Below are 15,433 nucleotides of genomic sequence, written 5' to 3'. Positions count from 1 at the left end.
TATCACCAGGGTTACAGAGGGCTGCTATATCACCAGGGTTACAGAGGGCTGCTATATCACCAGGGTTACAGAGGGCTGCTATATCACCAGGGTTACAGAGGGCTGCTATATCACCAGGGTTACAGAGGGCTGCTATATCACCAGGGTTACAGAGGGCTGCTATATCACCAGGGTTACAGAGGGCTGCTATATCACCAGGGTTACAGAGGGCTGCTATATCACCAGGGTTACAGAGGGCTGCTATATCACCAGGGTTACAGAGGGCTGCTATATCACCAGGGTTACAGAGGGCTGCTATATCACCAGGGTTACAGAGGGCTGCTATATCACCAGGGTTACAGAGGGCTGCTATATCACCAGGGTTACAGAGGGCTGCTATATCACCAGGGTTACAGAGGGCTGCTATATCACCAGGGTTACAGAGGGCTGCTATATCACCAGGGTTACAGAGGGCTGCTATATCACCAGGGTTACAGAGGGCTGCTATATCACCAGGGTTACAGAGGGCTGCTATATCACCAGGGTTACAGAGGAATGGCAGCCATGTTAATAACTGTCTCAGAATCCGTTAGTGGGAGGAGTTGTTGTTCTGACATCACAATGATCTGTTGACCAAGACATCACTTCCTCTGCAACAAACAAGGGTGTGTGTGTGTGTGTGTGTGTGTGTGTGTGTGTGTGTGTGTGTGTGTGTGTGTGTGTGTGTGTGTGTGTGTGTGTGTGTGTGTGTGTGTGTCCATCCCTGCATCCATTTGCTTGTGGTTTGTGACAGAGTGAGACTAGAGAAAAACTTTCAACATCAGACTTAATAATTTGTAACGGTTAAAGCAGTTATTCACTGTGTGGTGTGGTGTGTATATGGTGTATATATGGTGTATATATGGTGTATATGGTGTGTATATGGTGTATATGGTGTGTGTGGTGTGTGGTGTGTGTGTGGTGTGTATATGGTGTATATATGGTGTATATATGGTGTATATGGTGTGTATATGGTGTATATGGTGTGTGTGGTGTGTGGTGTGTATATGGTGTATATATGGTGTATATATGGTGTATATGGTGTGTATATGGTGTATATGGTGTGTGTGGTGTGTGGTGTGTGGTGTGGTGTGTATATGGTGTATATATGGTGTATATATGGTGTATATGGTGTGTATATGGTGTGTGTGGTGTGTGGTGTGTGTGTGGTGTGTATATGGTGTATATATGGTGTATATATGGTGTATATGGTGTGTATATGGTGTATATGGTGTGTGGTGTGGTGTGTATATGGTGTATATATGGTGTATATATGGTGTATATGGTGTGTATATGGTGTATATGGTGTGTGTGGTGTGTGGTGTGTGTGTGGTGTGTATATGGTGTATATATGGTGTATATATGGTGTATATGGTGTGTATATGGTGTATATGGTGTGTGTGGTGTGTGGTGTGTATATGGTGTATATATGGTGTATATATGGTGTATATGGTGTGTATATGGTGTATATGGTGTGTGTGGTGTGTGGTGTGTGGTGTGGTGTGTATATGGTGTATATATGGTGTATATATGGTGTATATGGTGTGTATATGGTGTGTGTGGTGTGTGGTGTGTGTGTGGTGTGTATATGGTGTATATATGGTGTATATATGGTGTATATGGTGTGTATATGGTGTATATGGTGTGTGGTGTGGTGTGTATATGGTGTATATATGGTGTATATATGGTGTATATGGTGTGTATATGGTGTATATGGTGTGTGTGGTGTGTGGTGTGTGGTGTGGTGTGTATATGGTGTATATATGGTGTATATATAGTGTATATGGTGTGTATATGGTGTATATGGTGTGTGTGGTGTGTGGTGTGTGTGTGGTGTGTATATGGTGTATATATGGTGTATATATGGTGTATATGGTGTGTATATGGTGTATATGGTGTGTGTGGTGTGTGGTGTGTGTGTGTATGTGTGTATGGTGTGTGTACGGCGTGTGTATGTGGTGTGTGTGGTGTGTGTGTGTGTGTGTGTGTATGTGTGTATGTTGTGTGTACGGCGTGTGTATGTGGTGTGTGTGGTGTGTGTGTGTGTGTATGTGTGTATGGTGTGTGTACGGGCGTGTGTATGTGGTGTGTGTGGTGTGTGTGTGTGTGTATGTGTGTATGGTGTGTGTACGGTGTGTGTATGTGGTGTGTGTGGTGTGTGTGTGTGTGTGTGGTGTGTGTGGTGTGTGTATATGGTGTGTATATGGTGTGTGTATGGTGTGTATATGGTGTGTATATTGTGTGTATATGGTGTGTATGGTGTGTATATGGTGTGTGTATGTGGTGTGTGTATATGGTGTGTGTGGTGTGTGTATATGTTGTGTATATGGTGTATATATGGTGTATATATGGTGTATATGGTGTGTATATGGTGTATATGTGGTGTATATGGTGTGTATATGGTGTATATGGTGTGTATGGTGTATATGGTGTATATATGGTGTATATGGTGTGTATATGGTGTGTATATGGTGTATATGGTGTATATGGTGTATATGGTGTGTATATGGTGTGGGATCCATAGGTGTGTATATGGTGTGTATATGGTGTATATATAGTATGTATATGGTGTATATGGTGTATATGGTGTGTATATGGTGTGGGATCCATAGGTGTGTATATGGTGTGTATATGGTGTATATATGGTGTGTATATGGTGTATATGGTGTATATGGTGTGTATATGGTGTGGGACCCATAGGTGTGTATATGGTGTGTATATCAAATCAAATCAAATGTATTTTTATATAGCCCTTCGTACATCAGCCGATATCTCAAAGTGCTGTACAGAAACCCAGCCTAAAACCCCAAACAGCAAGCAAAGCATGTGAAAGAAGCACGGTGGCTAGGAAAAACTCCCTAGGAAAAACTCCCTAGAAAGGCCAAAAACCTAGGAAGAAACCTAGAGAGGAACCAGGCTATGAGGGGTGGCCAGTCCTCTTCTGGCTGTGCTGGGTGGATATTATAACAGAACATGGTCAAGATGTTAAAATGTTAAAATGTTCATAAATGACCAGCATGGTCAAATAATAAAGATCATAGTAGTTGTCGAGGGTGCAACAAGCACGTCCGGTGAACAGGTCAGGGTTCCATAGCCGCAGGCAGAACAGTTGAAACTGGAGCAGCAGCACGGCCAGGTGGACTGGGGACAGCAAGGAGTCATCATACCAGGTAGTCCTGAGGCATGGTCCTAGGGCTCAGGTCCTCCGAGAGAAAGACAGAAAGAGAGAAAGAGAGAATTAGAGAGAGCATATTTAAATTCACACAGGACACCGGATAAGACAAGAGAAATACTCCAGATGTAACAGACTGACCCTAGCCCCCGACACATAAACTACTGCAGCATAAATACTGGAGGCTGAGACAGGAGGGATCAGAAGACACTGTGGCCCCATCCGATGATACCCCGGACAGGGCCAAACAGGCAGGATATAACCCCACCCACTTTGCCAAAGCACAGCCCCCACACCACTAGAGGGATGTCTCCAACCACCAACTTACCGTCCTAAGACAAGGCCGAGTATAGCCCACAACGATCTCCGCCATGGCACAACCCAAGGGGGGCGCCAACCCAGACAGGAAGACCACGTCAGTGACTCAACCCACTCAAGTGACGCACCCCTCCCATGGACGGCATGGAAGAACACCAGTAGGCCAGTGACTCAGCCCCTGTAAAAGGGTTAGAGGCAGAGAATCCCAGTGGAGAGAGGGGAACTGGCCAGGCAGAGACAGCAAGGGCGGTTCGTTGCTCCAGAGCCTTTCCGTTCACCTTCACACTCCTGGGCCAGACTACACTTAATCATAGGACCTACTGAAGAGATAAGTCTTCAGTAAAGACTTAAAGGTTGAGACTGAGTCTGCGTCTCTCACATTGGTAGGCAGACCATTCCATAAAAATGGAGCTCTATAGGAGAAAGCCCTACCTCCAGCCGTTTGCTTAGAAATTCTAGGGACAATTAGGAGGCCTGCGTCTTGTGACCGTAGCGTACGTGTAGGTATGTACGGCAGGACCAAATCGGAAAGATAGGTAGGAGCAAGCCCATGTAATGCTTTGTAGGTTAGCAGTAAAACCTTGAAATCAGCCCTTGCCTTAACAGGAAGCCAGTGTAGGGAGGCTAGCACTGGAGTAATATGATCAAATTTTTTGGTTCTAGTCAGGATTCTAGCAGCCGTATTTAGCACTAACTGAAGTTTATTTAGTGCTTTATCCGGCTAGCCGGAAAGTAGAGCATTGCAGTAGTCCAGCCTAGAAGTAACAAAAGCATGGATACATTTTTCTACAGAAAGTTTCTGATTTTTGCAATGTTACGTAGATGGAAAAAAGCTGTCCTTGAAACAGTCTTGATATGTTCTTCAAAAGAGAGATCAGGGTCCACAGTAACGCCGAGGTCCTTTACAGTTTTATTTGAGACGACTGTACAACCATCCAGATTAATTGTCAGATTCAACAGAAGATCTCTTTGTTTCTTGGGACCTAGAACAAGCATCTCTGTTTTGTCCGAGTTTAAAAGTAGAAAGTTTGCAGCCATCCACTTCTTTATGTCTGAAACACAGGCTTCTAGCGAGGGCAATTTTGGGGCTTCACCATGTTTCATTGACATGTACAGCTGTGTGTCGTCCGCATAGCAGTGAAATTTAACATTATGTTTTCGAATGACATCCCCAAGAGGTAAAATATATAGTGAAAACAATAGTGGTCCTAAAACGGAACCTTGAGGAACACCGACATTTACAGTTGATTTGTCAGAGGACAAACCATTCACAGAGACAAACTGATATCTTTCCGACAGATAAGACCTAAACCAGGCCAGAACTTATCCATGTAGACCAATTTGGGTTTCCAATCTCTCCAAAAGAATGTGGTGATCGATGGTATCAAAAGCGGCACTAAGATCTATATGGTGTGTATGGTGTATATGGTGTATATATGGTGTATATGGTGTGGGATCCATAGGTGTGTATATGGTGTATATGGTGTATATATGGCGTATATGGTGTATATGGTGTGTATATGGTGTATATATGGTGTATACGGTGTATATATGGTGTATATATGGTGTATATGGTGTATGTGGTGTATATATGGTGTATATATGGTGTATGTGCTGTGTGGTCCATAGGTGTGTACATGGTGTATATGGTGTGTATATGGTGTATATATGGTGTATGTGCTGTGTGGTCCATAGGTGTGTATATGGTGTATATGGTGTATATATGGTGTATATGGTGTGTATATGGTGTATATATGGTGTATGTGCTGTGTGGTCCATAGGTGTGTATATGGTGTATATGGTGTGTATATGGCGTATGTGGTGTATATGGTGTATATATGGTGTATGTGCTGTGTGGTCCATAGGTGTGTATATGGTGTATATGGTGTATATATGGTGTATATATGGTGTGTATATGGTGTATATATGGTGTATGTGCTGTGTGGTCCATAGGTGTATATATGGTGTATATATGGTGTATATGGTGTATATATGGTGTATATGCTGTGTGGTCCATAGGTGTATATATGGTGTATATATGGTGTATATGGTGTATATATGGTGTATATATGGTGTATATGGTGTATATATGGTGTATGTGCTGTGTGGTCCATAAGTGTGTATATGGTGTATATGGTGTATATATGGTGTGTATATGGTGTATATGGTGTATATGGTGTATATATGGTGTATATATGGTGTGTATATGGTGTATATATGGTGTATATATGGTGTATGTGCTGTGTGGTCCATAGGTGTGTATATGGTGTATATATGGTGTATATGGTGTATATATGGTGTATGTGCTGTGTGGTCCATAGGTGTGTATATGGTGTATATATGGTGTATATGGTGTATATATGGTGTATGTGCTGTGTGGTCCATAGGTGTGTATATGGTGTATATATGGTGTATATGGTGTATATATGGTGTATGTGCTGTGTGGTCCATAGGTGTGTATATGGTGTATATATGGTGTATATGGTGTATATATGGTGTATGTCATGGTGTGTATATGGTGTATATATGGTGTATATGGTGTATATTGGTGTATATATGGTGTATATGGTGTATATATGGTGTATATGGTGTTGTGGTCCATAAGTGTGTATATAGGTGTATATATGGTGTATATATGGTGTATATGGTGTATATATGGTGTATGTGCTGTGTGGTCCATAGGTGTGTATATGGTGTATATATGGTGTATATGGTGTATATATGGTGTATGTGCGTATAGGTGTGTATATGGTGTATATATGGTGTATATGGTGTATATATGGTGTATGTGCTGTGTGGTCCATAGGTGTGTATATGGTGTATATATGGTGTATATGGTGTATATATGGTGTATGTGCTGTGTGGTCCATAGGTGTGTATATGGTGTATATATGGTGTATATGGTGTATGTGCTGTGTGGTCCGTAGGTGTATATGGTGTATATGGTGTATATGGTGTATATATGGTGTATGTGCTGTGTGGTCCATAGGTGTGTATATGGTGTATATATGGTGTATATGGTGTATATATGGTGTATGTGCTGTGTGGTCCATAGGTGTGTATATGGTGTATATATGGTGTATATGGTGTATATATGGTGTATGTGCTGTGTGGTCCATAGGTGTGTATATGGTGTATATATGGTGTATATGGTGTATATATGGTGTATGTGCTGTGTGGTCCATAGGTGTGTATATGGTGTATATATGGTGTATATGGTGTATATATGGTGTATGTGCTGTGTGGTCCATAGGTGTGTATATGGTGTATATATGGTGTATATGGTGTATATATGGTGTATGTGCTGTGTGGTCCATAGGTGTGTACATTCTGATCGCTGCTGGGGCCTTGATGATGGTTGTTGGGTTCCTGGGCTGCTGTGGAGCCATCAAGGAATCCCCCCTGCATGCTCGGGCTGGTGAGGATCAGCCATGATGATGATGATGATGATGATGATGATGATGGAATACAATGACAACACACTTTCCATTGAAAGAGAAGCGCAAGACCTCACACCCTGTCTGTCTCTCTCTCCCCCTGTCTGTCTCCCCCTCCCCTGTCTGTCTCTCTCCTCTCCCCCTGTCTGTCTCTCGTTCTCCCCCCTGTCTGTCTCTCGTTCTCCCCCTCTTCAGTTCTTCTTCTCCCTGTTGTTAATCTTTGGGGCGGAGGTAGCAGCAGGGATCTGGGGCCTCTCCAATAAAGATACGGTAACTCTCAGAGGCTGTTTTACTGTTCGTTGTGCTGACTGTGTGGACAGAGCATCAGACCTTCTATTACAGCTCAATACAAAACCTTAGCATCTCTCCATTCTCATGTCTCTCCTCTCCCCCTGTCTGTCTCTCTCCTCTCTCCCCTGTCTGTCTCTATTCTCTCCCCCTGTCTGTCTCTCCTCTCGCCTCTCTGTCTCTCTTCTCTCCCCCTGTCTGTCTCTCCTCTCCCCCTCTCTGTCTCTCTTCTCTCCCCGTCTGTCTCCCCCTCCCCTCTCTGTCTCTCTTCTCTCCCCCTCTCTGTCTCTTCTCTCCCCCTCTCTGTCTCTCTTCTCTCCCCCTGTCTGTCTCCCCCCCCTTCCCTCTCCGTCTCTCTCCCCACCCCCTGTCTATCTCCCCCTTCCCTCTCTGTCTCTCCCCACCCCCTGTCTGTCTCCCCCTTCCCTCTCCGTCTCTCTCCCCACCCCTGTCTGTCTCCCCCTTCCCTCTCCGTCTCTCTCCCCACCCCTGTCTGTCTCCTCCTTCCCTCTCCGTCTCTCCCCACCCCCTCTCTGTCTCCCCCCTTCTCTCTCCGTCTCTCTCCCCACCCCTGTCTGTCTCCTCCTTCCCTCTCCGTCTCTCCCCACCCCCTCTCTGTCTCCCCCCTTCTCTCTCCGTCTCTCTCCCCACCCCCTGTCTATCTCCCCCTTCCCTCTCTGTCTCTCCCCACCCACTCTCTGTCTCCCCCTTCCCTCTCTGTCTCTCCCCCACCCCTGTCTGTCTCCCCCTTCCCTCTCCGTCTCTCTCCCCACCCCCTGTCTGTCTCCCCCTTCCCTCTCTGTCTCTCCCCCACCCCTGTCTGTCTCCCCCCTTCCCTCTCCGTCTCTCCCCACCCCTGTCTGTCTCCCCCCTTCCCTCTCCGTCTCTCCCCACCCCTGTCTGTCTCCCCCTTCCCTCTCTGTCTCTCCCCGCCTGTCTATCTCCCCCTTCCCTCTCCGTCTCTCTCCCCACCCCTGTCTGTCTCCCCCCTTCCCTCTCTGTCTCCCCCTTCCCTCTCTGTCTAGGTGGTGGAAGACATCACAGAGTTCTACAAGCAGACTTACACTAACTACATGAGCACCAAGCAGGAGGCCTTGAAGGAGACATTACGCCTTATACACTTTGGAGTGAGTACACACACACACACACACACACACACACACACACACACACACACACACACACACACACACACACACACCACACACGCACGCACGCACGCACGCACACACCCACACACGCACGCACGCACACACACCACACACACACGCACACGCACACGCACACGCACACACACACCACACGCACGCACGCACGCACGCACACAACTCTAACATAACAGTCCAGTGTCTGTCTGTCTGTCTGTCTGTTCAGTAACACCTCCTAACCCTAACCTGTCTGTCTGTCTGTCTGTCTGTCTGTACTGTCTGTCTGTCTGCCTGCCTGCCTGCCTGTCTGTCTGTCTGTCTGTCTGTCTGTCTGTCTGTCTGTCTGTCTGCCTGTCTGTCTGTCTGTCTGTCTGCCTGCCTGCCTGTCTGTCAAAGTGTAAAGTGGAACTAAAATGGTGTTGTCGGTGTTTCCCTGGGGCAGCTGAACTGCTGCGGCCTGACAGGCACGATGATTGACAGCGCCAGGGAGACCTGCCCAAAGAAGGAAGGACTGGAGGCTCTGATTACCACGGTAACAAACATAACCCCTACAGCAACAACTATTTGAGTGACGAGCTATTATATTGGAGGGTAGAAGTGTATATTGGAGGGTAGAAGTGTATATTGGAGGGTAGAAGTGTATATTGGAGGGTAGAAGTGTATATTGGAGGGTAGAAGTGTATATTATAAGGTAGAAGTGTATATTATAGGGTAGAAGTGTTTATTGGAGGGTAGAAGTGTATATTGGAGGGTAGAAGTGTATATTATAGGGTAGAAGTGTATATTATAAGGTAGAAGTGTATATTATAGGGTAGAAGTGTATATTATAAGGTAGAAGTGTATATTATAAGGTAGAAGTGTATATTATAGGGTAGAAGTGTATATTATAGGGTAGAAGTGTATATTATAAGGTAGAAGTGTATATTATAAGGTAGAAGTGTATATTATAAGGTAGAAGTGTATATTGGAGAGTAGAAGTGTATTTTTATTTATTTTTCACCGTTATTTAACCAGGTAGGCTAGTTGAGAACCAGTCCGTTATTTAACCAGGTAGGCCAGTTGAGAACAAGTCCTTTATTTAACCAGGTAGGCCAGTTGAGAACAAGTCCTTTATTTAACCAGGTAGGCCAGTTGAGAACAAGTCCTTTATTTAACCAGGTAGGCCAGTTGAGTTCTCATTTACAACTGCGACCTGGCCAAGATAAAGCAAAACAGTGCGACACAAAACAACAACACAGAGTTACACATGGAGTAAACAAAACATACAGTCAATAACTGTCACAAATAATGTCGTTGTGTTGAAGGGAGGACCAATACGCAGCGGGAATGTGGATACTCATCTTTTTAATAAAACACGAGCAAAGCATCCACAGGGAATAAACAATACTCACCACAAGAACAGTGTGGCAGGCTAAACGAAAGCAGTGCTCACAAACAACTACCCACCACCACAAATAAAAACACACACCTGTTTATAGGACTCCCAATCAGAGGCAACTAGAAACACCTGCCTCCAATTGAGAGTCCAGCACCCAACCTACACATAGAAAACCTACCCTAGAACCTACACACAACACAAACCCTCTGCCACATCCTGACTAAAACTAATAATTACTCCCTCTGCTGGTCAAGACGTGACAATAACACAACAGAAAAATCTATATACAGTGTGTGCAAATGTAGAAGAGAACGGAGGTAAGGCGATAAATAGACCATAGTAGCGAAATAATTACAATTTAGCAAATTAGCACTGGAGTGATAGATGTGCAGATGATGATGTGCAAGTAGAAATACTGGTGTGCAAAAGAGCAGAAAGTAAATAAAAACAATATGGGGATGAGGTAGGTAGATTAAAGGTGGGCTATTTACAGATGGGCTATGTACAGCTGCAGCGATCGGTTAGCTGCTCAGATAGCTGATGTTTAAATAAAGTTAGTGAGGGAAATATAAGTCTCCAGCTTCAGTGATTTTTGCAATTCGTTCCAGTCATTGGCAGCAGAGAACTGGAAGGAAAGGCGACCAAAGGAGGAATTGGCTTTGGGGATGACCAGTGAAATATACCTGCTGGAGCGCGTGCTACGGGTGGGTGCTGCTATGGTGACCAGCGAGCTGAGATAAGGCGGGGCTTTACCTAGCAAAGACTTATAGATTACCTGGAACCAGTGGGTTTGGCGACGAGTATGAAGCGAGGGCCAGCCAACGAGAGCGTACAGGTCGCAGTGGTGGGTAGTATATGGGGCTTTGGTAACAAAATTGATGGCACTGTGATTGACTGCATCCAGTTTGCTGAGTAGAGTGTTGGAGGCTATTTTGTAAATGACATCGCCGAAGTCAAGGATCGGTAGGATAGTCAGTTTTACGAGGGTATGTTTGGCAGCATGAGGGAAGGATGCTTGTTGCGAAATAGGAAGCCGATTCTAGATTTAACTTTGGATTGGAGATGCTTAATGTGAGTCTGGAAGGAGAGTTTACAGTCTAACCAGACACCCAGGTATTTGTAGTTGTCCACATATTCTAAGTAAGAACCGTCCAGAGTAGTGATGCTGGGCAGGTGCAGGCAGCGATCGGTTGAAGAGCATGCATTTAGTTTTACTTGTATTTAAGAGCAGTTGGAGGCCACGGAAGGAGAGTTGTATGGCATTGAAGCTCGTCTGGAGGTTAGTTATCACAGTGTCCAAAGAAGGGCCAGAAGTATACAGAATGGTGTCGTCTGCGTAGAGGTGGATCAGAGACTCACCAGCAGCAAGAGCGACATCATTGATGTATAAAGAGAAAAGATTCGGCCCGAGAATTGAACCCTGTGGCACCCCCATAGAGACTGCCAGAGGTCCGGACAACAGGCCCTCCGATTTGACACACTGAACTCTATCTGAGAAGTAGTTGGTGAACCAGGCGAGGCAGTCATTTGAGAAACCAAGGCTGTTGAGTCTGCCGATAAGAATGTGGTGATTGACAGAGTTGAAAGCCTTGGCCAGGTCAATGAATACGGCTGCACAGTAATGTCTCTTATCGATGGCGGTTATGATGTCGTTAAGGACCTTGAGTGTGGCTGAGGTGCACCCATGACCAGCTCGGAAACCAGATTATAGGGTAGCAGTTTATATTATAGTGTTTAAGTGTATATTATAGGGCTAGAAGTGTATATTATAGGGTAGAAGTGTATATTATAGGGCTAGAAGTGTATATTATAGGGTAGAAGTGTATATTATAGGGCTAGAAGTGTATATTATAGGGTAGAAGTGTATATTATAGGGTAGAAGTGTATATTATAGGGTAGAAGTGTATATTATAGGCTAGAAGTGTATATTATAGTATAGAAGTGTATATTATAGGGTAGAAGTGTATATTATAGGGTATTATAGGGTAGCAGTGTATATTATAGGGTAGCAGTGTATATTATAGGGTAGAAGTGTATATTATAGGGTAGAAGTGTATATTACAGGGTAGAAGTGTATATTATAGGGTAGAAGTGTATATTATAGGGTAGTAGTGTATATTATAGGGTAGTAGTGTATATTATAGGGTAGAAGTGTATATTATAGGGTAGTAGTGTATATTATAGGGTAGTAGTGTATATTATAGGGTAGAAGTGTATATTATAGGGTAGTAGTGTATATTATAGGGTAGAAGTGTATATTATAGGGTAGAAGTGTATATTATAGGGTAGAAGTGTATATTATAGGGTAGAAGTATATATTATAGGGTAGAAGTATATATTATAGGGTAGAAGTGTATATTATAGGGTAGAAGTGTATATTATAGGGTAGAAGAATATATTATAGGGTAGAAGTGTATATTATAGGGTAGAAGTGTATATTAGTGTATCGCCAAACCCACTGGCTCCAGGTCATCTATAAGTCTTTGCTAGGTAAAGGCCCACCTTATCTCAGCTCACTGGTCACCAAAGCAGCACCCACCCGTAGCACGCGCTCCAGCAGGTAAATTTCACTGGTCATCCCCAAAGCCAATTCCTCCTTTTGCCGCCTTTCCTTCCAGTTCTCTGCTGCCAATGACTGGAACGAACTGCAAAAATCTCTGAAGCTGGAGACTCATATCTCCCTCACTAGCTTTAAGCATCAGCTGTCAGAGCAGCTCACAGATCACTGCACCTGTACATAGCCCATCTGTAAACAGCCCATCCAGCTACCTCATCCCCATACTGTATTTATTTATTTATCCTGCTCCTTTGCACCCCAGTATCTCTACTTGCACATTCATCTTCTGCACATCTATCACTCCAGTGTTTAATTGTTATATTGTAATTACTTCGCCACTATGGCCTATTTATTGCCTTACCTCCCTTATCCTACCTCATTTGCACACACTGTATATAGACTTTTTCTATTGTATTATTGACTGTATGTTTGTTTATTCCATGTGTAACTCTGTGTTGTTGTTTGTGTCGCACATTTACAACTGGCCAGGTCGCAGTTGTAAATGAGAACTTGTTCACAACTAGCCTACCTGGTTAAATAAAGGTGAAATATATATGTTTTTAATTATAGGGTAGAAGTGTATATTATAGGGTATTATAGGGTCGAAGTGTATATTACAGGGTAGTAGTGTATATTACAGGGTAGAAGTGTATATTATAGGGTATTACAGGGTAGAAGTGTATATTACAGGGTCAGGGTAGGAGTGTATATTACAGGGTAGAAGTGTATATTATAGGGTAGAAGTGTATATTATAGGGTAGAAGTGTATATTACAGGGTAGAAGTGTATATTACAGGGTAGAAGTGTATATTATAAGGTAGAAGTGTATATTATAGGCTAGAAGTGTATATTATAAGGTAGAAGTGTATATTATAAGGTAGAAGTGTATATTATAGGGTAGAAGTGTATATTATAGGGTAGAAGTGTATATTATAGGGTAGAAGTGTATATTATAGGATAGAATTGTATATTATAAGGTAGAAGTGTATATTATAGGGTATTATAGGGTAGAAGTATATATTATAGGGTAGAAGTGTATATTATAGGGTAGAGGTGTATATTATAGGGTAGAAGTGTATATTATAGGGTAGAAGTGTATATTATAGGGTAGAAGTGTATATTATTGGGTAGAAGTGTATATTATAGGGTAGAAGTATATATTATTGGGTAGAAGTGTATTTTGGAGGGTAGAGGTGTATGTTATAGGGTAGAAGTGGTGTAGTAGTTTTTAATCTCAGTCCTGTCAGAGTTATAGTAGTGTGTAATCTCAGTCCTGGTAGAGTTGTAGTAGTGTGTAATCTCAGTCCTGGTAGAGTTGTAGTAGTGTGTAATCTCAGTCCTGGTAGAGTTGTAGTAGTGTGTAATCTCAGTCCTGTCAGAGTTATAGTAGTGTGTAATCTCAGTCCTGGTAGAGTTGTAGTAGTGTGTAATCTCAGTCCTGGTAGAGTTGTAGTAGTGTGTAATCTCATTCCTGGTAGAGTTGTAGTAGTGTGTAATCTCATTCCTGGTAGAGTTGTAGTAGTGTGTAATCTCATTCCTGGTAGAGTTGTAGTAGTGTGTAATCTCAGTCCTGGTAGAGTTGTAGTAGTGTGTAATCTCAGTCCTGGTAGAGTTGTAGTAGTGTGTAATCTCAGTCCTGGTAGAGTTGTAGTAGTGTGTAATCTCATTCCTGGTAGAGTTGTAGTAGTGTGTAATCTCATTCCTGGTAGAGTTGTAGTAGTGTGTAATCTCAGTCCTGGTAGAGTTATAGTAGTGTGTAATCTCAGTCCTGGTAGAGTTGTAGTAGTGTGTAATCTCAGTCCTGGTAGAGTTGTAGTAGTGTGTAATCTCATTCCTGGTAGAGTTGTAGTAGTGTGTAATCTCAGTCCTGGTAGAGTTGTAGTAGTGTGTAATCTCAGTCCTGGTAGAGTTGTAGTAGTGTGTAATCTCATTCCTGGTAGAGTTGTAGTAGTGTGTAATCTCATTCCTGGTAGAGTTGTAGTAGTGTGTAATCTCATTCCTGGTAGAGTTGTAGTAGTGTGTAATCTCATTCCTGGTAGAGTTGTAGTAGTGTGTAATCTCAGTCCTGGTAGAGTTGTAGTAGTGTGTAATCTCAGTCCTGGTAGAGTTGTAGTAGTGTGTAATCTCAGTCCTGGTAGAGTTGTAGTAGTGTGTAATCTCAGTCCTGGTAGAGTTGTAGTAGTGTGTAATCTCATTCCTGGTAGAGTTGTAGTAGTGTGTAATCTCACTGTGTTGTTCTGTCAGAGTTGTCCAACGGCCATTGACGAGGTGTTCAACTCTAAACTCCATATCATTGGAGGAGTGGGCATCGGAATTGGAGTCCTCATGGTGAGAGCAGCCAATCAACTCTCTCTCCTTTCTCCTCCACTCCTCTCTCCTCTCTCTTTCCTCTCCTCCACTCCTCTCCTTTCTCTCCTCCACTAGTCTCCTTCACTCCTCTCCTCTCTTTCCTCTCCTCTCTCTCCTCTCCTTTCTCTCTCTCCTCTCCTTTCTCTCTCTCTCCTCTCCTCTCTCTTTCCTCTCCTCCACTCCTCTCCTTTCTCTCCTCCACTCCTCTTCTTTCTCTCTATCCACTCCTCTCTCTCCTCTCCTTTCTCTCCTTCACTCCTCTCCTCTCCTCTCTCTCCTCTCCTCTCTCTTTCCTCTCCTCCACTCCTCTCCTTTCTCTCCTCCACTCCTCTCCTTTCTCTCCTCCACTCCTCTTCTTTCTCTCTATCCACTCCTCTCTCTCCTCTCCTTTCTCTCCTTCACTCCTCTCCTCTCCTCTCTCTCCTCTCCTCTCTCTTTCCTCTCCTCCACTCCTCTCCTTTCTCTCTCTCCTCTCCTCTCTCTTTCCTCTCCTCTCTCTCCTCTCCTCTCCTCTCCTTTCTCTCCTCCACTCCTCTTCTTTCTCTCTATCCACTCCTCTCTCTCCTCTCCTTCACTCCTCTCCTCTCCTCTCTCTCCTTTCTCTCCTTCACTCCTCTCCTCTCTCTCCTCTCCTTTCTCTCCTTCCTCCTCTCCTCTCTCTTCTTCTTTCTCTCTGTCCACTCCTCTCTCCTCCGCTCCTCTCTCCTCCACTCCTCTCCTCTCCTTCACTCCTCTCTCTCTCCTCTCTCTCTCCTCTCCTCTCTCGCT

General features: G+C 43.8%; 1 protein-coding gene across 1 annotated transcript in view; it reads left to right on the top strand.

Annotated features, from left to right (window-relative positions):
• Window positions 1–15,433, top strand: part of LOC123733099 (CD9 antigen-like) — a 51,752-nt gene that overhangs the window by 34,987 nt on the left and 1,332 nt on the right. The window contains 6 exon segments of the mRNA XM_045712444.1: window positions 6,828–6,907; window positions 6,909–6,926; window positions 7,141–7,215; window positions 8,259–8,360; window positions 8,824–8,913; window positions 14,561–14,644. Coding sequence (XP_045568400.1) covers window positions 6,828–6,907; window positions 6,909–6,926; window positions 7,141–7,215; window positions 8,259–8,360; window positions 8,824–8,913; window positions 14,561–14,644 — 449 coding nt within the window.

Source organism: Salmo salar, unplaced genomic scaffold, assembly GCF_905237065.1.
Source record: "Salmo salar unplaced genomic scaffold, Ssal_v3.1, whole genome shotgun sequence".
NCBI lineage: Eukaryota > Metazoa > Chordata > Actinopteri > Salmoniformes > Salmonidae > Salmo > Salmo salar.
This window is presented reverse-complemented; position numbering and strand designations above follow the sequence as displayed.